General features: G+C 43.2%; 1 protein-coding gene across 1 annotated transcript in view; it reads left to right on the forward strand.

The window, feature by feature from the left end:
• Positions 1-338: 338 nt before the first annotated feature.
• The window catches only part of LOC141140441 (cytochrome P450 1B1-like), a 182,559-nt gene continuing 157,412 nt past the window's right edge, over positions 339-25,485 (forward strand). The window contains exon 1 of the mRNA XM_073627633.1: positions 339-1,501. Coding sequence (XP_073483734.1) covers positions 408-1,501 — 1,094 coding nt within the window. The 5' untranslated portion in view covers positions 339-407. The remainder of the gene's footprint in view (positions 1,502-25,485) is intronic.

Consider the following 25,485-nt stretch of genomic DNA (forward strand, 5'->3'; position numbering starts at 1 on the left):
ATCTGAGCATGCTATATGCATTTGAGCATGTATATGTATTTTACTCCTGATGGTCCTAAACTATATAGAAATGTATGTGCTGAAATGAGAGCAGTTCACTGTTTGTTAGCATTAGCTACAAGTATGTCTTCATTAGTGCTGCGGGTGTGCTTTGTTACCTTCAGTGCCTGCACTTTACAAATAAAATTACCTCTAGGTAGTAGAGGTGCGCATCAGTTATTCTAACTGTTTTCCCTGTAGTATCTTGAAGATATTATAGATATATTTACATATAAATAACCTGGAAGAGTCTAGTGACATTTCCAATCAATAGGCAAAAGTTGTGGTTTAGAAGAGCAGAATATGTACAAGGATGATGATGATATTATGTAGATTTGTTTTCTTTTTGTATTTAAGTATGCTAATGTATGCTTTTCTGTGCACTGATCAGGTTCTGTATCATGATGTGGAACATATATGAAGAATTGTCTTCATCCTTTACACACAATTTTCTGTTATCTGTGCTGTTCACACTAGGTGTTGTCTTCACCTATAGATGGCTCCAGCTCTGGATCTTCCCCAGATGGGCTGAAGCAAATCAACCACCTGGTCCATTCCCATGGCCACTAATCGGAAATGCTATGCAGATAGATAGCTCTCCTCACCTAGCCTTTGCATCCATGGCAAAGAAGTATGGTGAAATCTTCCAGATCAAGTTGGGCAGCCAGAGAGTAGTGGTGCTTAATGGAGATAAAGTAATCCGCCATGCTTTATTGCAAAAGGGAGCAGATTTTGCTGGTCGGCCTGGATTTCCATCATTCAGATTTGTATCAGGTGGTCGCAGCCTGGCTTTTGGAGGTTATAATGAAACATGGAAAGCCCACCGCAAGTTTGCTCACTCTACAGTCAGAGCCTTCTCAACTGGAAACCCGAATACCAAGCGAAGCCTAGGACAGCATGTGCTGGGCGAAACCCGAGAACTTATTAACTTCTTTGCTAGCCTTGGAGAAGGGGGAAAGTACTTTGCACCTGGAAGACATTTGGTGGTGGCCGTAGCCAATGTCATGTGTGCTGTGTGCTTTGGTCACCGCTATAGCCATATGGACCTGGAGTTCCAGGCTCTGCTCAGCAATAATGATAAGTTCAGTAAGACTGTGGGAGCAGGCAGCCTGGTAGATGTCATGCCCTGGCTCCAATATTTCCCCAACCCTGTGAGGACAGTATTCAGTGATTTCAAAAACGTCAATAAGGAGTTTTATGAATTTGTGCATAGCAAGTTTCTCCAACATCGCAAGACAGCCATTTTGGGGGTGACAAGGGACATGATGGATGCTTTCATCCATATACTGATTGGTGTGACTGAAAAGAAAGTAATGGGCCAGAATGGTCCAGACAAGAATGGTTTTATGGGAAGTCACCTGCTTGATATAGCGCATGTACCATCTACAGTATGTGATATATTTGGAGCCAGTCAAGATACTCTGTCCACTTCTCTGCAGTGGCTTATCTTCTTCCTTATCCGGTAAGTTCTCCCAGGATGAGGAATACAACATGTGTAATGCTTTATTTAAAGAACATCATACTGTGCTTTGATAATGAAACAGTCAAATAGCTGAAGTTTGTATATCCAGACAAAACTTGTTATGCTTTTATGTAGAGTAGGAAAGGATTAGAACCCTTGTCCGGGTTTTACAGATGTCACCACCTCACTTACTATCATTGTGACAATGGATTTATCAGACAAAGTGAAAAAATCTCCAACACCACCACAGACCGAAATAATGTTGTCTGTGTCCCTGTTGTAAATATTTCCCTACTTCCTGTATAGAGAAATTGTTATCATAAGAGTGAGTAAGGGAATATCTCTCTATCAAAGCCCCAGGAAGCTGAAAAATCCATCAGGGGTTTTAATACTTACCAACTTTATTTAAAAGTGAGAAAAATAGTTTAGACAAATACTTGTTTTCCATACACATACTTTCCCCATCAAATTCCAAAATAGTTGTACAAACCTAAATGGAAGCTTACACCCTCTGGTGTCCCCTGTAATAGTCTCCAATGCATTAGCAAAAACCAAGGCAGAGTGAAGCTGGTCAAGCCAAGCAGGGAAGTTAAAACTTCAATCCAATTGCATCTAGGAACTATACTATTTATTAACTAGTAATTTGATGGAATTTGATTTGCAGGGTTTTAAATTAAAGTGAGCTTATCCTTTACATTTTCTTTGTTGCCATTATACATTAGGTGGGGCAAAGCAATACACCTATCATATAGTATTGGCTTATTGTCTTGTTTTTCTATGCTTGCACTGGCTTTTAAACTATCTATGATGTAATGGAATTCATTTTTTTTTTTTTTTTTTTTTTGCTTGTTACCATGTGTAATCTATGTACACACTACTATCTATGTATAAATAACCAATACCAAACTTTATCTATGTATAAAAAACCAATACATTGCCATAGATTTGTTTAAAAAAATAACTATAGAGGGAGGTGGGTTTGGTTGAATGCAGGATGAGTCTCACAAAGTCCAGTAGGTTTCCTTCTCCAGAGCTTTCACACATGCCTGCCTAATTTGCTGGCTGTGTCCACTCCTCTTACAGCCTACTCTTACTGGCCGTACCAGCTTGTTTTTGTTTTTTTTTTTTTTTTTTTTTTTTTTGTTTATCATGCTATGGGTGAAGGAGGAAACTGCATGTTCTGATTGGTCAGGGGTGTTGTCAGATTCATTCTGGCCCCACCTCTGCCTCTCGACCTGCAGCTGTTAACTGCTTAAAGCGGGGGTCCACCTATCTATCTTTTTTTTTTTTTTTTTTTTTTTTTTTTTTTTTTTTTTTTAGTTCATTCACAAACTTTTCTTCTCAGCATTACATACTCACATATTGTGTGTAATATGTCCGCCTGTGTCAGATTTCGTCGGAAAGAATAACTTATATTATTCACTGCAGGCGGTTTCCATCTTCATTGTGGGCATTTGAAGCCCACAAGCATTTATTTCCTGGATGTGGTGAATGCTGTGCTCCCAGCATTCACCGCTCATTCCCGCACATGCGCAGTGGCATCCTGGGAAGCCTGAGACTAGCTCCCAGGAGTCTGGGAGAGGCTAGAAACACGCCTACTCCCACGGGAGGAGAACCAGAAAGTGCAAAGAAGAATAGAAAAATAAAAGGTAATTACGGCGATTTAAATTTTTTTAACCACTTCACGACCGCTCACTGTATATATACGTCATTTTTTTTAAAGATGGATATCTCGGTAACGGCAGCAGCTGCTGCCACAACCGAGATATCCATCTTTACAGCGAGCGGTTCTGTACACGATAATGGTGGTCTCAGCGGCGGGTTCGCCGCGAGATCACCGTTATCGGCGGCGGGAGAGGTGCCACCCCCCCTCCCGCCGCTCTCCCGCACCCTCCGCCGCTTACCGGAGCCGTCGGTAGCGGCGGAGGAGATCGGGACCTGTCACCGCTGAGGTACTGAGACGAGTGAGGCCAAGATGGCCCCCACCCGTCTCTATACCATGTGACGGCCGGAGCGACGTCATTACGACGGCTCCGCCCACTTCTCTTAAAGGCACAATTTTTTTTTGTGTCATTTTTTTTTAAACGACTTTTTTTTTTTTTTTTTTTTTTTTTTTTTTTTGCATTTTAGTCTAAATATGAGATCTGAGGACTTTTTGACTCCAGATCTCATATTTAAGAGGACCTGTCATGCTTTTTTCTATTACAAGGGATGTTTACATTCCTTGTAATAGGAATAAAAGTGATCCAAATTTTTTTTTTTTTTTTAAAACAGTGAAAAAATAAATAAAATAAAGTAAAATAAATAATAAAAAAAAAAAAAAAAAAAATTGAAAGCGCCCTGTCCCGACGAGCTCGCGCACAGAAGGGAACGCATACGTGAGTAGCGCCCGCATATGAAAACGGTGGTCAAACCACACATGTGAGGTATCGCCGCGACCGGTATTGCGAGAGCAATAATTCTAGCCCTAGACCTCCTCTGTAACTCCAAACACGCAACTTGTAGAATTTTTTTAAACGTCGCCTATGGAGATTTTTAAGGGTAAAAGTTTGACGCTATTCCACGAGCGGGCGCAATTTTGAAGCGTGACATGTTGGGTATCAGTTTACTTGGCATAACATTATCTTTAACAATATAAAAAAAAATTGGGCTAACTTTACTGTTGTCTTATTTTTTTATTCAAAAAAGTGATTTTTTTCCAAAAAAAGTGCGCTTATAAGACCGCTGCGCAAATACGGTGCAAAAAAAAGTATTGCAATGACCGCCATTTTATTCTCTAGGGTGTTAGAACCCCCAAACATTATATATTGTTTTTTTTCTAAGTAATTTTCTAGCAAAAAAAACCTGTTTTAAACATGTAAACACCTAAAATCCAAAACGAGGCTGGTCTTTAAGTGGTTAAACGGCATGTCCGCATCTAGGCAAGGAAGAGAATACATACAGATATTGTTCAAAATTTGGGTGGAACCCCGCTTTAAAGTGGAGTTCCACCCACTTTTACAACTCTTCAGCATCCCTCACTAAACTGCACTGTAAACGAATTGGATATTTAAAAAAAAAATTTCTCAGCACCTACTGTATATCTGCTGTATTCATTTTTCACTTCCTCCTCCCTGGCCGTGGCCCATCGCATCATTTCCTGTTTGCAATGCCTTCTGGGAAGGGGCGGCAATTTCCTCTGACACTGTCCTTGCTATGGAAACCTGACCTGAAACCTATTACACTGCTTGTGCTGCATTGAGCATGTGCGAGATCTGCAAGGATGAGATCCAGGAAGAAATACAGTCTGGCTTCAGATGCCCACACTTAAGATGGCCACGGCCTGCTGTAAGTTTATAACATAACAAACTACTGCTATAAACTAACAAAACAGACCTTAGTTTACAGACTAACTTTACTAGAATACATTAAGCTTGTGTATTATAGGGGTATTTTTATTTAAAAAGTATCATTTCGGCCGGAACACCACTTTAATAAGTGGTGGAAAGCTGCCGGGACTAGTATAATAGGCAGTCTGGGCAAGAGATGCGAGTGTTGCCTCCCCAGTGCCCTAACCTGAAACAGGGATGTGAGTAGATGGAAGCTGTGCAGCTTGGACCGTATTGGACACTGGTTTGGATGCAGGGATCTCTGCGCTCTGTAACGTGAAATGATTGCTTTACCAGTTCACTGAAAAGTTTATTGACATAAACCTAGAATATGAAAATCCTCCATTAGATGCTATATAACAGAATGTTCATGCCCACAAAGTCACTAAAGCTATTGCTGCAGGTTGAGATTGTGTAGACCAGCTGATGTTCTCTACGGAGCCTGTTCAATTCTCTTCTAAGCTCTTCATTTGCTCATTTCTCTTATCAGTGCAGCCCACATGACTATGTATGTGGGCGTATACACAGTGGTAAATGACGCTCCCCTCCCTCCTCCTCCATGTCCTCCTATTGCCATATGTGATACATTTGGAGCGGAATATATATGTGATATATATGGGGGCGTAATAAATAAATATATATTATATAGGGTGGAATATAGTATGCTGATTGATTACATGCACTAAGAAATTTGCAAAAACCATTTGTTTTAAAACAAATCAGTATTAAGTTGGTTGCATTCTATGCAGTAAGATGAAAAAAACCTTCTGCATGCAGCCCCCCTCCTCCCCACATACATACCTGAGCCCAATCTTGATCTAGTGATATGCACGACAGCTGAGACTCTCTTCTCATTGGCTCAGATAAAGAAGCAGGAGCCATTGTCTCCCTCTGCTGTCAATCAGAGTCAGTGAGGTGGGAGCAGGGGGGTGGGGGGTGGAGCCTTATGGACACACACAGGTGCAAAAAACAAAATACAGTGCCATTATACAGTATATATGATTTATGTGAATTAATTATGCCAATTAACACTTCACTGTTTAGTATCACTTTAATGTGCAGCTTGGGTCCAGAGTTGTGTTTGGACTGAACTAGGCTGATTGGCATTAACAGGTACGTTAACCACTTGCCGACCAGGCTTTTTCTGGCACTTTTTGTTTACAAGTTTAAATCAGTATTTTTTGCTAGAGCATTAATCCCAATGTAATGTTCTAGCAAAAATACCCCCAAATATTACACTTTTTTTTTTTTTTTTTTTTTTAAGCAGAGACTCTAGGGAATTAAAATGTCAGTTGTTGCAGTTTGTCACACGGTATTTGCGCAGTAGTTTTTTAAACACAATTTTTTTGGAGAAAATGTAAACAAAACACAATAGTTACCCCAATTTTTTTGTATAATGTGAAAAGATGATATTATGCTGAGTAAATAGATACCTAACCTGTCACGCTTTAAAATTGTGCATGCTCATGGAATGGCAACAAACTATGCTACTTAACCACTTGCCGCCCACCATATAGCAATATGACGGCGGCGAAGTGGTTTAGTCATCCTGATCGGATGTCATATGACGTGATCAGGTTAGCAAGCCGGCATGCACCCGCGAGGGCGCGCAGCTTATCGGGGCTGCTGTGTGTCAGTCTGACAAACCGCAACTCCGATCGTGGTATGCATCCTCTGACAGAGGCTTCTTACCACGTGATCAGCTGTGACCAATCACAGCTGATCATCGCGTGAACCAGGGAGTGCCAGTAAACGGCTTTCCTCGGTTCACGCTGAAAGGGAGATCCGATCAGCTGCTCTCCCTGTCGGGGGGGGGGGTCTGCGCTGATTATCAGTGAAGCCCCCATCAGATGTGCCCATCAGCTGCCAATTAACCGCTTGCCGACCAGCGCACGACTATATACGTCGGCACAATGGCACGGCTGCGCAAATGGGCGTACCCGTAGGTCCCCTTTAAGACGCGGCATTGTGGGCGCATGCCCACCGTGTACTGTGACCATGCCCGTGTCTGCCAGTGTCCCGCGATCATGTCACGGAGCAGTAGAACTGGGAGATGCCTGTGTAAACAAGGCATTTCCCTGTTCTGCCTAGTGACATGACAGGGATCTGCTGCTCCCTGTCATCAGGAGCAGTGATCGCTGTCATGTCATTGGTAGCCCCCCCCCCAGTTAGAATCACTCCCTAGGACACACTTAACCCCTTGATTGCCCCCTAGAGTTTAACCCCTTCCTTGCCAGTGTCATTAATACAGTAATCAGTGCATTTTTATAGCACTGATCGCTGTATAAATGACAATCCCAAAATAGTCTAAAAAATGTTCGCTGTGTCCACCATAATGTCAGTCATGATAAAAATCGCAGATTGCCGCCATTACTAATTAAAAAAAAAATTAATAATAAAATGCCATAAATCTATCCCCTGTTTTGTAGACGCTATAACTTTTGTGCAACCCAATCAATATACGCTTTTTTATTTATTTTTTACCAAAAATATGTAGAAGAATACATATCAGCCTAAACTGAGAACAAAGTTTGTTGTGTTTTTTTTTTATAGTTTTTGGTGATATTTATTATAGCAAAAAGTAAAAACCGCAGAGGTGATCAAATACCACCATAAGAAAGCTCTATTTGTGGGGAAAAAAGGACGTCAATTTTGGAGTGGGTGAATCTCCCTAATGGGAACAGAGGCAATAAAGAACAAACAGGTTTTCTAATACGTGTCCAAGACATGTGATTGCACAGCAAGGCAGTGCGATGTCTGTGTTTGCAATAGTGTGAACCCAGGCTTAGTTCTACTTTAACCACTTGCTTACTGGGCACTTAAACCCCCCTCCTGTCCAGACCAAGTTTCAGCTTTTAGCGCTGTCGCACTTTGAATGACAATTGCGCAGTCATACAACACTGCACTCAAATGAAATTTTTATCATTTTTTCCCCACAAATAGAGCTTTCCTTTGGTGGTATTTGATCACCTCTGCGGTTTTTAGTTTTTGTTAAAAAAAATAGAAAAATATCGAATTTAAAAAAAAAAAAAATATATATAATATATATATAATATATATATATATATATATATATATATATATATATATATATATATATATATATATATATATATATATATAAATTTTTTTTTTTTTTAAAATATTTTGTTATAAAAATTTGCAAACAGGTAATTTTTCTCCTTCATTGTACGCTGTTGAGGCGGCACTGATGGGTGGCAGTGATGGCAGCACTGATTGGCACCACTGGTGGGCATTGATAGGTGGCACTGCTGGGCACTGGCAGGCACAGATGAGGCATTGTGCCTCCTTCCTCTTCAGGACCGATGCCCCTTTAACATAAGCTGGTGATCGGCTTTTTTTTTCTCCTCACGCTGACAGCGTGAGGAGAAAAAAACGATTACTGAGCTTTTGTTTACATCATGTGATCAGCTGTCATTGGCTGACAGCTGATCACATGGTAAGGGGCCGGGATCGGTCCTTTACTCGGATCTGTGATCATCCGAGTATCCGTGACTCAGTGATCACAGCGTGCGCACTGCGCGCCCTGCAGGGTGCGTGCGGTGCACGTGCACAGGGGAGGACGTCCCGTGATGGCCTCCTGGAAATTGAGGTCTGCGCTGTGGCCGTTATTCGGCTATGGCCCGGACCTCAAGTGGTTAAGTAAATGCAAAATATTGTTTATAAATGTAAAATATTGAATAGAAAAATAGTATAAAAAAAATCACACACATACTGTATATAAATACCCTTCTTCCACCAATAAAAAAACGACAATGTTGTAGAACGCTATATACAGTATGTGTGTGATTTGATACTTTTATTTATTTTATTTGACATTTTATAAAGATTTTGTATTTCTTTAATGTAACTTAGTTGTTTTTGATACACCACTTGTGTCTTGTGAAAGCAGCTTCCCTTTGACTGGTATTCTAGTCACTATGGTTGCGCTGATACCACTTTGTTAAGACCGAGTACAATTACCAATACTTTTTTCAAGTACTGGCCGATACTGATTACCAATACTTCCAGTACTTTGTTTTAATATCATGTGACTGTGGCACTAACATGCAGCACTGATAGGTGATACTGACGAGACATGGAGACATGGACTGTCAGTAGGTCAGTAGTGTGTTTGTTTGTTTTTTTTTTTTTTTTTTTTTTTTTTTTTTCTTCAATTTATTTTTTTATAAATTATTTTTTTTTTCTCTGCAGTCTCAGCTGCACTGAAAATGAATGGACAGGATATAGCAGCTCCTGTCCATTCATAAACTGAAGAATCGTAAACACAGTCTACTTTGCTCAATTATGAATGGACAGAGTCAGTGGCAAGTGAGTAAGCCAGGAGGCTGAAGTATTGTGCAAGTTACAGTAATGGTGGAACCCCTCTGTGGGAAATTGCTATCTTTTGTGAAGTTTTTCTGTTCCTTTAACAACTTCTGTCCCTGAAGGATTTGCCCCTTAATGACTGGGCCATTTTTTGTGATACAGCATTGCGTCGCTTTAACTGAAAATTGTGTGGTCGTGTGACGCTGTACCCAAACAAAATTGGTTAAATAAAAGTGAGCTACAATGCCCTTAAATATGCAGTTCTGGAATGGCACAACTTGTTTAATCACCCCAATCTTTACAATTGGTGGAGGGAATGCTATGGGTCCAGATCCTCGCATGCCAGAAACTATGAGTGCCAGAGACTGTTTGTGCTTTGCTGTGTGAGCAAAGAGATGTATGTTGTTTCTCAATCTTAAAGAGACAGAACACCAAAAAAAAAATTTCTAAGGAACTGTGTCTCTGACTGCAAAGATGGGGTGGTCAAAGTGCAAAAAGGAAAGCAAGCCATCACTTGGTGCAAGTAGTGCACAGGTGGGAGTGGTTGCCGTGGCAACGAAGGAGTGATCTGTGTGTCTTATTTCATACAGCCTATGTTACCTGATGGTCACATTGAGGACTTTTTGGCTGAATTTAAGAACACGACTTAATTTAAAGAGTGGCCCAGAAGCTGCTGGGCTGAATTGGTGTAGCCTCTTTTCAGAGGAGTACTGAGAAATGTACCACTGGATGGTTCATAACCGAGATGATTATGACAATGACAAAGCGGCAATCCAGTCTAGAGAGTGTTGGGAAAGTTCTGCAGGGAGAATGTGGTCTCCCATAGCAACTGGTGCAAGTCTGTTTGCAAAAAGGAGCTACAGCAGAGATGTGGCTCAAGTTTTGAGTAAAGATGTGTCTGCTGTTACCCCTGGCAACAGGGGATGTTGGAGAGTCTAAGAAGGCTGCAAGTGTTGCCCTGTATCCATGTGGGGGCATTAGCCTGTGAGAGCACAACCAAAAAGACTACACCCTCAACTGAAGTTTCCAACACCTGCCACCTGGAATGGTAAGACTGTTCCTGTTTTTTGTGTCAAAGAGAGGAGATCGGCTTCCAAGAAGGACTAAAATTTGAGTTAATGCAATGTGATGTGAAAACTGACAAGTATAGTGGGTCAGATGCTGTTGAGTCCATCGATCTGTCTATGTCTCCATGGGAGGATGCAGTGCTACAGAGCACATCTGATTGGGATGACTGGGCCAAGAGTCTAATAGCAATGCTGGAAGAAATTTCTTTAGGTAAAAGTGAGGTGGACACTTTGGCTGCTGTGCCAGGAGATGGGGCTGAACAGCCTATAGCCAAGGTATACTGGCTGTTGCAGAGATTAACCCTCTCATGACTGAAGGTCAGAGTGAGCATAAATGCACAGCAGAAATTTTGCCCACAATGCAAAAACAGAAAAAATGTGTATTTTGTGATGACAGATATGCTCAAAGAAATGCTAGCATCATGGAGTGTACAGCTGGTGTATATCTTGCGGTCCTCTCCTGCAGTAGGAGTACTTGTACCACGGGGTATGGCTAATTGGAGCTAATTGGTACTGTGCAGAGATAGCCAATGTTGGAATTCATTATTTTTTTTTTTTTAATCAGAAGAAAGTTTTATTTGAACACATTCAAGCATACATGTTCCATAAACTCAAAAGAGTGCAAAGTTGCAATGCACAAAACAGTAGAAAATAAATGGGCAATTACAGCTACCAACTGCATAGAGTCACTAAAGAGAACATAAAGCCCCACCTGGCTGAAAACAGAAATGATAGTGCCAATAGAGCATTAATATTGCACACTCCAAAGTCAGATAGTAACCAACAGCATTCTACCCCAATATCCTATCTATAATCCGGTTTACTGGGGCCAAGCCTGGTGCATTAAGCCAACTTCTACAAACCCTCTCAAATTTAGCAGGGCACCACGATGCTGGTAAATAACCTTTTCATATATGGTCTAGTCATTCATTAAGGGATGGAGGGGAAGTGCTTTTTACTGAAAAAGGAGGAGGATCATTTTACGTGCCTGAAACAAGGCTTTGGAAACAGCTTTCTTAGTAAACATAGAAAAACAACCTGGTACCAAAAGGTACGGTGAGGAACCCCTTAGGGTTGTTAATAGACAGATCAAGCCAATAGTAAAAAAGTATACAATTTTATTACACAAATTCAACATGTACAAACAATACATACAATGCATAAAAAACATATGATACCCTGATTGATACAGTCGTATAGAAGAATCACCATACTGGTGCAAATGATTGGCAACAATCAATACAGTGTTGATAACACCTAACATGTTACGGACAGATGGTCCTTCAGAGGTTTTATGTTATTGAATCAAATGGGTATAAGGTTTCTACAAAGAGAGGAGTATATAAATATATATAGATACATATAAGTACAGGGTAATAATCTTAACTGTTCAGCTAAATAGCAAACAATGCAACACACAGCATAACATGTAGTCTGATACGTGAATTAGTTTACATAGCAAACCATTAACCTGAAACGATTAACTGAAGGGATTATGCTCGGTCAGGAAACTCATTGGTTAGTTGGCCAGGCACCGTCCAGATCCACCCGACGAACAAATTATGTATAGGAACCGGGGCTTGCTTCACTACAAGGACTCAGATATAGTGGGGCATTAAGTAAACGCCCCCACCCAAACTCTGGAACCAATGCTGTTCTAAATTGATACAAAAAGATATATGTAAATATCTATATAAATTAAATATGCTGGAAAATTTGTATCAAATAAGACTGCAGCAAGCCCTTGCCCCGACAGTATATGTACAGGACAAAGAGTGCCAAAGCCTCTCAAAAAGTATTTAGTAAACTGACCTTACAAATGGAAAGCGTTTGCTCACACCCGGACGATCCCTCAGTGTCTTCTAAAGAGACATGAGCGCCGGTATATGAGCATGTGTAAAAAGACAAGAACCAATCGTGATCAAATACAGCTGGTGCAGAGAAAGAGGAAGGGTGCAGCGCAATGTCATCACGCCGTTCACCTCCCACCTCCCAAAGGTGGAGTGCAAGCGTATAGTGGCCCGAGGGGATGTCCTAAGCCACGTAGCCACCGTGAGGTGACAGAAGTGGCCCAGGACCCCCACTCGCCGGGAGTAAAGAAGTCCAGTCCTGACTAGTCAGCGGGTGGGTAGGAAAGTGACCCGACACATGACCAATGAGTAAAACAACAAATGAAAGGGGGGGGCAACTCCCCCGCCAAAGATGGTGTGACAGCCAATATATGAATCAAATAAAGTCAGGTAGACCAGAGGGACAAGAGAATGTAATGAATTGCAGATGGTGAAACACATACAGTGGATTTACAAATCATGACAATGTACATAATAATAATAATAATAATAATAGGCAAATGGTTAATACATGTTTGGTTGACATACAACATGAGAACACCAGACACCCGCTAGCTATGAAAATTATCAACAATTTTACAATAACAGACAGATCTCACTAGGATATATCCATGCCTGTTGTAAAATGTAATTGTTGACTAAGCGAGATCTACCACAAGGTGGAAGTCAACCAATTCCTTTACATGTCCAGTTCACAAATACCAGACTTGAATCCTGGAAGATAGGGCCTGATGTTAAAGGCCTCATTCAATCCAGGGGTCACTGTGGCCTTCAGATGGAAAATCCATCTAAATTCAGTCTGCAATAATAATTTATTGTAATCCCCTCCCTGAGAGTTAGGACCAATATGGTTGAGTGACAAGAATTTAATCAACTGACCTCTTTCACCGTGTATGGCAGCACTGTGCCTACCCAAAGGCAAAGACAGATCTTGTTTCTGAATACTCACTATGTGTTGGTAAATACGCTGCCAAAACTCAAGCTTAGTCCTACCAAAATAAAAACTGCTGCACTCACAGGTAAGTAAATATACCACACCGTTGGTGCGGCAGTTAATATATTGTCTGGGTTTAAAATTTTCCCCATTTGGTAAAGTAATGTCCCTCCACATATCCATATATTTACAATACCCGCAATGGCCACATGGAAAGGTACCGCCGTATTTATGTATGTTTTGTTTAATGGTAAATTCACTATGCACTAATTTATCACAAAGTGATGGGGCCCGTCTAAATGTAATTAGAGGACGTTCCCCCAGTAGTGGTGCCAGGGTGGTATCTGTATGAAGCAAGTGCCAGTGTTTTTGTGAGATGTTCCTGGCTTTTTTTATGTTCAGAGGTATATTGAGTGACAACTTGTCAGGTCACCTGAGTCCAGGTGACACATGCACACCATTGGAGTCAGGAGTGCACTGCTAAGGTAGTGGACCCTACGGCTGACTGCTGTGGATGGAACTCCGGGTAGTTCAGGAAGACAGGTCCACTGGAGCACCAACAAAGATCCTACTGGGAGCTAGAGCATAAGATCCCCCAGGGCACGGAGTCTAAGAGCCAGCAGGTGTTCACCAGAGTCTCTAGTGGTAAAGATGGACTGCGCTGCAACTGATTCCAGGTCCTGGCCCCTAGGGTCTCCCAGCTCACGCTCACGGTAGGCTACAGGAGGACAGAGAGGAAGCAGCAGCCCAGGACAACAAGGGATAGTAAGGAGATAAGCCTAAGGTCAGGACGACTAGCAGACAAGGATAGACAGAGTACACGCCAAAAGGTCGGGGTCACAAGCAAGCAGGGATAGTCAAGAACAAGCCAAGATCAGTAAACAGGATCAGACATAGGACACAGAGCAATGAGCATATGGAAGCCAAATCACACAATATTGATTAGCAGAGCTGGCTTGCAGTGCACAGGTTAATATAGAGTTCCCTGATAGGGGCGAGGGTGGAGCCATGCTTTGAGGAGAGATTACTTAAGTAGCCAGGTGAGAGTGGCTGGCCTCTTAATCTGAACACATGGAGAGGTAAGCTGAAAGACAAACATTACTGCATAATCATGACACAACTCTAATTGAGTTGTCAGTCTCTGCTTTCTTGGAGGAAAAGAGAAGTGTTGAACGTGTTTTGTTTTTTGTCTTATGGTAGGCCTTTTTTCAAGACTGAATTGGAATAACCACAGGCTTTTAGTCTGGCTCTAAGATTAGCTGCCTCTTCTTCAAAAAGTGCATCAGTGGAATAGTTCCGTTTGGCTCATATGTATTGGCCATACGGGATGAAATTAAGGAAAAGCTGGAAGCTTCCAAAATAGTGTACCGCAAACCTACTGCAGGTAAAAGGCTACTTAGTAAGTGTCCGTCTTGGTGTTTAGTTATATTCAGATCCAAAAATGTTATCACTTCCGTACTGCAATTCATAGTGAATTTGAGATTAAATTCATTTTGAGAATTAATATAGTTCAAGAGTTGATTAAGAAGTATGACTGAACCATCCCAAGTGATAAAAATGTCAACAATGTAGCGATACCATGCAGTTACATGATCAGTAAACAATGATGCATTATCATACATGAATAGGTAACGTTCTCACTCCCCCAGGTACAGATTGGCGTAAGACGGGGCACACAAGGTGCCCATGGCCGCGCCCTGTACTTGGAGGAAGTGGAAATCAAGAAAAGAGAAAAAATTGTGTTTTAGTACAAACTGAGCTCTTGCAGGCTCAAAATGGCTCTGACATTTTAAAATCTCTCCAAGAGCAATCAAACCCTTCTCACAAGGTATCGAACTATAGAGAGCCTCGACGTCAGTGGCCACTAAAATAGTGTGGCCATTGACGTTGGAGGCTCTCAAGAATCTGCAAAAAATGAATCGTATCTTTATTGTGGGAGGGCAGCTCATTAACTAGTGGTCTTAACCGATTGTCAATGAATTTACTGATGTCGGTAAGACTACCTCTTTCTGAAACAATAGGTCTGCCTGGTGGTTTACTTGCATTTTTATGCACCTTAGGGAGGACATAGAAAGTAACTATTGTAGGTTATTTGATCCTAACAAATTCCCAAGTGTTTTTGTCAAATATTCTACAATAGAAGGCCTCATCAACAAGATTGTAGAGTTGATCAATAAAACTTTTAATAAGGGACTTTTAATAAGTGCCTACCCACTCCCTGACTTGTCAGGACCGGACTTCTTTACTCCCGATGCGCGGGGGTCCCGGGCTGCTTCTGTCACCTCGTGGTGGCTACGCGGCTTAGGACATCTCTATTTTTGGCTAATCTGGCCCCTTTGGGCCACTATACGCTTGCGCTCCACCTTTGGAGCGCAAGGCATGGCGCGTGTCGTGGTCCCACCCCTCGCGATTGGGGGGGCGTGGCCATGCCCTGCACGCAGTGTTGCCTGGGGACTCCAGGGAGGTGAACGGCACAATGACATCGCGCCGCACCCTCCCTCTTTCTCTGCACCAACTGTATTTCATCGCCATCAGTATCGTGATTGGTTCTTGTCTTTTTTCACAAATGCTCATATACCGGCCCTCATGTCTCTTCAGAAGACACTGAGGGATCGTCTGGGTGTGAGCAAAGGCTTTCCATTTGTAAGGTCAGTTTACTAAATACTTTTTGACAGGCTTTGGCACTCTTTGTCCTGTACATACACTGTCGGAGCAAGGGCTTGCTGCAGCCTTATTTGATACAATTTTCCAGCATATTTAATTTATATAGATATTTACATATATCTTTTTGTATCAATTTAGAACAGCATTGGTTCCAGAGTTTGGATGGGGGCGTTTACTTAATGCCCCACCATATCTGAGTCCTTGTAGTGAAGCAAGCCCCGGTTCTTAAACCTGATTTGTTCGTCGGGTGGTTCTGGACAGTGCATGGCCAACTGACCAATTAATTAATCAGTTCATGTTAAATGGTTTGCTATGTAAGTAAACTAATTAATGTATCAGACTACATGTTATGCTGTGTGTTGCATTGCTTGCTATTTAGCTGAACAGTTATTAAGATTATTACTCTGTACTTATATGTACAGTGGGGATGGAAAGTATTCAGACCCCCTTAAATTTTTCACTCTGTTATATTGCAGCCATTTGCTAAAATCATTTAAGTTCATTTTTTTTTCCTCATTAATGTACACACAGTACTCCATATTGACAGAAAAACACAGAATTGTTGACATTTTTGCAGATTTATTAAAAAAGAAAAACTGAAATATTATATGGTTCTAAGTATTCAGACCCTTTGCTCAGTATTTAGTAGAAGCACCCTTTTGATCTAATACAACCATGAGTCTTTTTGAGAAAGATGCAACAAGTTTTTCACACCTGGATTTGGGGATCTTCTGCCATTCCTCCTTGCAGATCCTCTCCAGTTCTGTCAGGTTGGATGGTAAACGTTGGTGGACAGCCATTTTTAGGTCTCACCAGAGATGCTCAATTGGGTTTAAGTCAGGGCTCTGGCTGGGCCATTCAAGAACAGTCACGGAGTTGTTGTGAAGCCACTCCTTCATTATTTTAGCTGTTTGCTTAGGGTCATTGTATTGTTGGAAGGTAAACCTTCGCCCCAGTCTGAGGCCCTGAGAAGTTTTTCGTCCAGGATATCCCTGTACTTGGCCGAATTCATCTTTCCCTCGATTGCAACCAGTCGTCCTGTCCCTGCAGCTGAAAAACACCCCCACAGCATGATGCTGCCACCACCATGCTTCACTGTTGGGACTGTATTGGACAGGTGATGAGCAGTGCCTGGTTTTCTCCACACATATCACATATAGAATTAAAGCCAAAAAGTTCTATCTTGGTCTCATAAGACCAGAGAATCTTATTTCTCACCATCTTGGAGTCCTTCAGGTGTTTTTTTAGCAAGGCTTTCATGTGTCTTGCACTGAGGAGAGGCTTCCGTCGGGTCACTCTGCCATAAAGCCCCGACTGGTGGAGGGCTGCAGTGATGGTTGACTTTTTACAACTTTCCCCCATCTCCCGACTGCATCTCTGGAGCTCAGCCACAGTGATCTTTGGGTTCTTCTTTACCTCTCTCACCAAGGATCTTCTCCACCGATAGCTCAGTTTGGCTGGGCGGCTAGCTCTAGGAAGGGTTCTGGTCGGCCCAAACGTCTTCCATTTAAGGATTATGGAGGCTGATGTGCTCTTAGGAACCTTAAGTGCAGCAGCATTTTTTTGTAACCTTGGCCAGATCTGTGCCTTGTCACAATTCTGTCTCTGAGCTCTTCCGCCAGTTTCTTTGACCTCATGATTCTCATTTGCTCTGACATGCACTGTGAGCTGTAAGGTCTTATATAGACAGGTGTGTGACTTTCCAAATCAAGTCCAATCAGTATAATCAAACACAGCTGGACTCAAATGAAGGTGTAGAACCATCTCAAGGATGGTCAGAAGAAATGGACAGCACCTGAGTTCAATATGAGTGTCTCAGCAAAGGGTCTGAATACTTAGGACCATGTGATATTTCAGTTTTTCTTTTTTAATAAATCTGCAAAAATGTCAACAATTATGTGTTTTTCTGTCAATATGGGGTGCTGTGTGTACATTAATGGGGAAAAAAATGAGCTTAAATGATTTTAGCAAATGGCTGCAATATAACAGAGTGAAAAATGTAATGGGGTCTGAATACTTTCCGTCCCCACTGTATCTGTATATATTTATATACTCCTTTTCTCTTTGTAGAAACCTTATACCCATTGGATTCAATAACCTAAAACCTCTGAAGAAGGACTATGTGTCCGTAACATGTAAGATATTATCAACACTGTATTGATCTTCGCCAATCCTTTACACCGGGATGGTGATTCTATACAACTGTATCAATCAGGGTATCAGATATGGTTTTTATGCATTGTAGTTTGTACATGTTAAATTTGTGTAATAAAATGTATACTTTTTTACTATTGGCTTGATCTGTCTATTAACAACCCTAAGGGGTTCCTCACCATACCTTTTTGGTACCAGGTGTTTTTTCTATGTTTGCTATTACAGGGTCAGACAGATCAAGCTTTTTTAGCTTCCTTAGTATAGGTATCAAGGATAATATCAAAAACTCCCAGCAGACAGCGCTTGGGGTCAGAAGGGATGTCTGTTTGGAACACTCTATTGACCATTGCAAGAACGGATGTGCAGTATCTGTAACTTGTACACACGGTCAGATTTTCAGACGGAAAATGTGTGATAGGACCTTGTTGTCAGAAATTCCGACCGTGTGTAGGCTCCATCACACATTTTCCATCGGATTTTCCGACAGACAAAGTTTGAGAGCAGGCTATAAAAATTTTCCAACAACAAAATCCGTTGTCGGAATTGCCGATCGTGTGTACACAAACTCGAGGCATAAAGTGCCACGCATGCTCAGAATAAATAGATGAAAGCTATTGGCTACTGCCCCGTTTATAGTTCCGACGTACGTGTTTTATGTCACCGCATTCAGAATGATCGGATTTTCCGACAACTTTGTGTGACCGTGTGTATGCAAGACAAGTTTGAGCCAACATCCGTCGGAAAAAATCCTAGGATTTTGTTGTCGGAATGTCCGATCAATGTCCGTCCGTGTGTACGGGGCATTAGAAATAAGACCCTTCTGTATTTCACTAAAAATAGGTGTTGGGGAAAAAAGTCAGAGGGCGGAGTTTGTGCCTGTACTGTGTGGGACAACTGCAAATAGTAAAAATGCATGGGCTGTGGTAGACCGTACAAAGTCTGCAATGAAGGAAAGGATAGCAATTTACTGGCTCTAAAGACATGCTTCATGTGTGCAATACCATAAGCACCTCATTAAGGAGCATAGGTAAGTTTTGCCAGCTCGGGTACGTGGTATTATTCCAAATAAGGCTAAAGTTTATAAACCCAGTTACCCCTTACAGCTGTTTGACCTTGCCCCAGATTTTGTGCATTAACCACTTCAGCCCTGGAAGATTTTCCCCCTTAAAGTGGTTGTAAACCCCCTTACAAGCACTTTTTACTACAGGTAAGCCTATAATAAGGCTTACCTGTAGCTACCCCAGATATCTCCTAAACCTGCATGGTTTAGGAGATAACCCCTGTATCGGCATGTGCCGATGTCATTGGCACATGCACACTGAAGCAACGGCACTTTCGCGCCATTGCTTCAGCTAGTATGCCATTTCAGGCGGCTCCCGTGCGCATGCGTGGGAGTAACGTCATTGTGGCTCCGGCCAATCACCGCGCTGGAGCCCGCGATACCCGGAAATAACTCCGGGAACGATTGTTGCCAGAGGGAGCAGTGTACGAGGACTGCTGCAGGGGCTTTGATCTAAGGTAATTAATTCATAATAAGGTAGTATGCTATGCATACTACCTCATTATGCCTTTGTCTTGTAGGTTTTTTTTTGTTAGTGGGTTTACAACCACTTTAATGACCAGGCCATTTTTTATGATACGACACTGTATCAGTTTAACTGACAATTGCACGGTCGTGCGATGCTGTACCCAAACAAAATTGATGTCCTTTTTTTCCCACAAATAGAGCTTTCTTTTGGTGGTATTTGATCACCTCTGCGGTTTTTATTTTTCCCCATTCATCTTTCAGGACAGCACCATAGAGAGACACCGGCTCCTCCCCTCTTAGGAAACGCCGCCTTCCAATTCAGTATTTAAATCTCATCCTCCCTCCGGCCCCTCAGTTCAGGTGTTTCCTCCGGTGGGGAGACACTGCTTGGGAGCCGTGGTGGATCAGTCAGTGAGGCTGAAGCCAAAGAATCTTTCTGAGGAAGAGGTGGAGTCGGGTCTCTCTAGCTCTTTCCCTCTATTTGTTTTTTCTTCAGTCAGGTAAAGGCTGGGGAAGCCATGCTTACCTGTTTTAAAACTGAAATTCGCGCGCCTCAGCCTCTCTTGGGGAAAGAAGACAGCTGAGGAGGTCCGCGTTTCTTCTGCCCAGGGGGGCGCTGTGGGAAGTGCCTGAGTCTCTCCTGCTTGTTCAAGCAGCCAGCATTTGAAGCTCTATGGCCGGGTCGGATGACGGGTGACGTCAGTTCCGGCGAGGGCGGGCACTTCCGACGATTCCACGTCTTCCGGTTCCGGACGCGGGGAAAGAAAACTGACCGAGCGTTCGGCTGGTGCGACCCTCTTGCTTTGCTGTAGAGTCAGCTGTCGGGGGAAGCGATCGACCAACATCCTCAGCGGACATGTCGGAGACAGAGGTCTCTAGAACTGCTCCAGGAGACAATAGCACCAGCCATCCTAAGGTAAGTGGAACCCTGGAGTGGTGTTCCCTTACCTAATCCCGATAGCTTCACGGGTGTTCTCCCCTCACTGGTGGTCGGGGGGAAGGGGAGTGTGTCTGGGACCCTGGTGGTGGTTGGTCCTGGGGGGGGCACTCCTGGTGGTCCTCTGTAAAAGCACTGGTGGGATTGGGCATTTTATGATCTTTCTTTCTTTCTTTTTCTTTCTTTCTTTCTTTCTTGTTCTTTCTTTCTTTCTTTCTTTCTTTCTTTCTTTTTCTTTCTTTTTCTTTCTTTTTCTTTCTTGTTCTTTCTTTCTTGTTCTTTCTTTCTTGTTCTTTCTTTCTTGTTCTTTCTTTCTTGTTCTTTCTTTCTTGTTCTTTCTTTCTTGTTCTTTCTTTCTTGTTCTTTCTTTCTTTCTTTCTTTCTTTCTTTTCCAGAAAGCCACAGAGAAAAGCAAGTCGCCTCATGGTTCAAAGAAAAAAATGCTCCTCTTGTAGAGTTAGTATGGGGGAAGCCTGGACCAAGGCACTTTGCAAGGAGTGCATTGATGGATTAGTCAGGGTACAGATCTTGCTGCATCCGTCAAGGAGCTTTCTAGCACTTTTCAGTCCTTTAAAGCACTCTTTTCTAGCTTCCAGTTGCCGCAAGCCCAAAGCAGTCCTTTACCAGTGCAGCAGAGTGTTGCACCTAGAACAGTGGATACTCCCTCTGTTAGTGGAGAGAGACCAGGGGGCTCCAGAGTGGAAATTGAGGAGGAGCCAGACAGCACCGCTTCAGATTCTCAAAGGGAATCGGATGTGGAGGAGGTGGATGGGGAATCCACAAAAACCTCTCGCTATAAGCTTTTCCTGGACGAAGTGGAGGAGCTCTTGGGAGCTATTCACACCACTTTGGGAATTCAGGAAGAAAAGAAGGTGTTATCGCTCCATGACCAAATGTACAAAGGTCTTGGGGAACAAAAAAGGAGGGATTTCCCAGTCCATGATGTATTGGTTGAGGCCATAAAGAATGAATGGAAAGATCCTGAGAGAAAACCTTTCTTTTCAAGGGCTTTGAAGCGAAGATTTCCTTTTTCAGAAGGGGAGTCTCTAGTCTGGAATAAGACCCCTAGGCTGGATGCTGCTTTTTCTCAAGTTTCCAGGCAAACAGATCTGGCCTTCGAGGACACGGGGTTCTTGCAGACCCCATGGACAGAAGGATGGACTCTCTCTTGAAGTCCTGGGATTCATCACAGGGAAACCTTAAGCCTGCCATGGCGGTCACAGTAGTGGCCCGCAACATGGAATATTGGCTTACTCAAATAAAAGCGCACATTGGGGCAGGAACGCCAAAAGAGACTATTTTGGCTTCTTTCCCCATGCTACTTAAGGGTGTAGCGTATATTGCGGACGCTTCCGCCGAATCAGTGTGCATGTCCGCAAGGTCTTTAGCCCTCACTAACTCAGCTCGAAGGGCCTTATGGCTTAAGACGTGGCAAGGAGACAGCGCGTCTAAAGTTAAACTCTGTGGAATTCCACTCACAGGGGATCTTTTGTTTGGCCCAGGGTTAGAGGCCGTTTTGGATCGGACGGCCGATAAGAAAAAGGCCTTTCCCATTAAAAAGAAGTTTGGGGAGCAGGCTAAAAGAAAGTTTAGTCCGCAGAGAAAGTTCGAAGCCCCAAAAGGAGAGCGGCAGAAAAAAGCTTGGGGGCAGAAGGGCAAGGGGCGGGGAGGGGCGATTTTTCGCCCTCCTGAACAGCCCAAGAAAACCCAATGACGGGGTAACCACGGTGGGAGGAAGATTGGGGGCCTTCCTCCCACAGTGGGAGATGATCACCTCCAACCAGTTTGTGTTAGGGCTCATAAGAAGAGGTTACCAGCTAGAGTTCTCGGAACCTCCTCAGCACAGACTTCTGGTCACCGAGCTGCCAAAGTGTGCAGAGAAATTGTCAGCTCTTCTATCCTCCCTACAGGACCCCTGAGTTAGAGGAACAAGAGGTGATAGTGAGGGTGCCTGTAGAGACAGGCAGAGGCTTTTACTCCCATATCTTTGTGGTCTGCAAGCCTTCGGGAAAATTCAGGCTTATGAATCTGAAGCCTCTGTCTCAATTACCTACAGGAAATTCCGGATGGATTCTATCTATTCGGTGAAAGCGCTTCTTCCCCCAAATTGCTTCATGGCGTCAATAGACTTAAAGGACGCTTATCTGCACATTCCAATCGCAGAAAGTTACCAGAGGTTTCTCAGACTAGCGGTGAAAACCGGGGAAAGAACGTTTCATCTACAGTTCAAAGCACTCCCCTTTGGACTATCCTCTTCCCCCTGCATCTTCACCAAAGTGACGGTGGAGGTCCTGGCCTTCTTGCAGCTCAGAGGCATCTCTGTAGTCGCCTACCTAGACGACCTACTCCTGTTTGCTCCTTCCCTGGAGCAGTTGTCCCAGGATCTTCAGGTGGCAAGAGACAGCTTAGAAAACTTGGGGTGGCTCTTGAACCTGGAGAAATCCAGTTTAGTTCCGGCCCAAAAGGTCACCTTCCTGGGCTATGTATTGGAATCGACAAAACAAAAAGTGTTCCTTCCAGTAGAAAAAATCCAGAAGGTGGACAGAGCAATATTGCTGCTCCAGGGCAGCAGTCAGATCTCAGTAAGAAAAGCAATGTCAGCATTGGGCTTACTGACTTCCACGCTTCCGGCAGTTCAGTGGGCAGGACTGCACTTTCGCCCCCTACAGCTATTTATTCTGAGTGTCTGGGACCACAGTCCAGCATCTCTGGACTCCCTTATCTGTGCCAAGTCAGGTCAAGAGGGAGCACACCTAGATTCCAAGATGATGCAAGGCACCTGGGGAAAAGAAGACGCAAAGAAGTCCTCGAACTGGAGGGAACTGAGAGCAATAGAGTTGGCCCTCAGAGCTTTTCAGAGAGAACTCCTGGGGCAGCATGTGAGGGTCCGTTCGGACAACTCATCAGCAGTGGCCTACATCAACAGGCAAGGGGGAACCAGGAGCAGATCCTTGTGGGGTCTGGCAGAATCCATCCTTAGGTGGGCCGAAGGGAGCATTCTCTCTCTTTCTGCAATACATTTGAAGGGGGAACAAAACCAAGTAGCAGATTTTCTGAGCAGAAAAATGCTGAAGGAAGGCGACTGGGTCTTGAACCAGGACATCTTCGAGATGATTACTCGGAAGTGGGGGGTCCCTTCTGTGGATCTCTTCGCCTCAAAGGCGAATACAAAAGCTTGCCTGTTCTTTTACCTAAACAGATGGGACGGAGCAGCCGGGGTGGATGCGCTAGCTCAGAGCTGGCGTTTCTCAAGGTGTTATACCTTCCCCCCTCCCGTAATGATTCCAGCAGTTCTGAGAAAATTTTGGTCAGAGGACACAACCCTCATTCTGATAGCACCACACTGGCCAAGGAGGCCGTGGTTCTCTCTCTTGAAGAGTCTGACGGTGGAACCTCCCTGGATTCTGCCTATCCAGGAGGATCTTCTTTCTCAGGGTCCAATCTGTTGCCCTCAGGTGGAGCGATGGAACCTCGCAGCGTGGCTACTGAGGAAGAATTGCTGAAGGGCAAAGGTTTCTCGGATCGGCTAGTGACGACTCTCCTAAATTGCAGGAAAAGAGAGACGCAAGCCATTTACCTAAAGGTGTGGAAACGCTTTAATAGTTGGTGCACAGAAAGTTCCTTCGATGTACGAAGTTCTGTAGCAGTATTAGAATTTCTGCAGGCAGGAGCGGACAAAGGGTTAGCCCTTAGCACCTTGAAAGGACTGGTGTCGGCACTAAGCGTATTCCTGGAAAAGCCGCTAGCTATAGATCCTTGGGTAGCTAGGTTTTTTTAGAGCTTTAGGCAGACAGAGGCCAGTTAAAATTTCCCCATTCCCAGTGTGGGATCTTTCTTTAGTTTTACAGACTCTTACAGGGGATCCTTTTAAGCCATTGGAATCCTGTACCTTGAAGTTGATCACCCTCAAAACGGTGTTTTTGGTGGCGATCACCACAGCAAGGAGAGTGAGTGAACTCGGAGCCCTTTCTATTAGGGCGCCTTTTTTTTCAGGTTTTTCCGGACCGTTTGATTTTTAAAACGGATCTGGCCTTTTTGCCAAAAGTGGCCTCTAGTTTTCATAGAGGGCAAGAAATTATTTTACCTACCTTCTGTTTGAATCCTGTTAGGGAACAGGAGCATATTTTTCACAAACTGGACATTAGAAGGTGCATCCTTCAGTACTTAGATAGTACAAAACAGTTTAGGAAATCCGATTTTTTTTTTTTTTTTTTTGTATTATTTTCAGGGGCTAGGAAAGGGTTCAAAGCCTCTAAACGATCAATAGCCAGATGGTTAAGGTTGGCCATTAGCCAGGCGTATGTAATCGGGGGTTTGGAGCCCCCGGAGGATATTAAAGCACATTCCACCAGGGCAGTGGCAACTTCTCAAGCAGAGTGGGCCGGTGCTTCTCCGCAGCAGATCTGTAGAGCAGCAACGTGGTCCAGTTTTGCCACGTTTGTGAAGCATTACAGATTGGACCTGCTGTCAGCCAAAGACCAAGCCTTTGGGCGTAAGGTGCTGCAGGCAGTAGTCCCTCCCTAAGGTAAGGTGCTCGCTTATCCTCTCTATGGTGCTGTCCTGAAAGATGAATGGGGAAAAACGGAGTTACTTACCGGTAACATCCTTTTCCAGGAATCTTTCGGGACAGCACTAGCACCCACCCAGGTTATTGATTATCTATGAGAACTCATCGCATGAGAGCGTCAGGTAAGATAAAGATTTGTATGACATATTCTTGTGTCTCCCCAGCTGGCCGGAGGAACTCTTGAAGAACTGAGGGGCCGGTGGGAGGATGAGATTTAAATATTGAATTGGAAGGCGGTGTTTCCTAAGAGGGGAGGAGCCGGTGTCTCTCTGGTGCTGTCCTGAAAGATTCCTGGAAAAGGATGTTACCGGTAAGTAACTGCGTTTTTTGCGCTATAAACAAAAAAAGAGCGACAATTTAAAAAAAAAAAATGTTATACTTTTTGCTATAATAAATATCCCCAAAAAAATGTAAAAAAAATAAATTTCTTCATCAGTTTAGGCCAATATATATTCTTCTACATATTTTCGGTTAAAAAAAATCGCAATAAGTGTATATTGATTGGTTTGCACAAAAGTTATAGCGTCTACAAAATAGGAAATAGATTTATGGCATTTTTTTTTTAACTAGTAATGGTGGCAATCTG

This window comes from Aquarana catesbeiana, linkage group LG04 (genome assembly GCF_042186555.1).
Source record: "Aquarana catesbeiana isolate 2022-GZ linkage group LG04, ASM4218655v1, whole genome shotgun sequence".
Taxonomy (NCBI): Eukaryota; Metazoa; Chordata; class Amphibia; order Anura; family Ranidae; genus Aquarana; species Aquarana catesbeiana.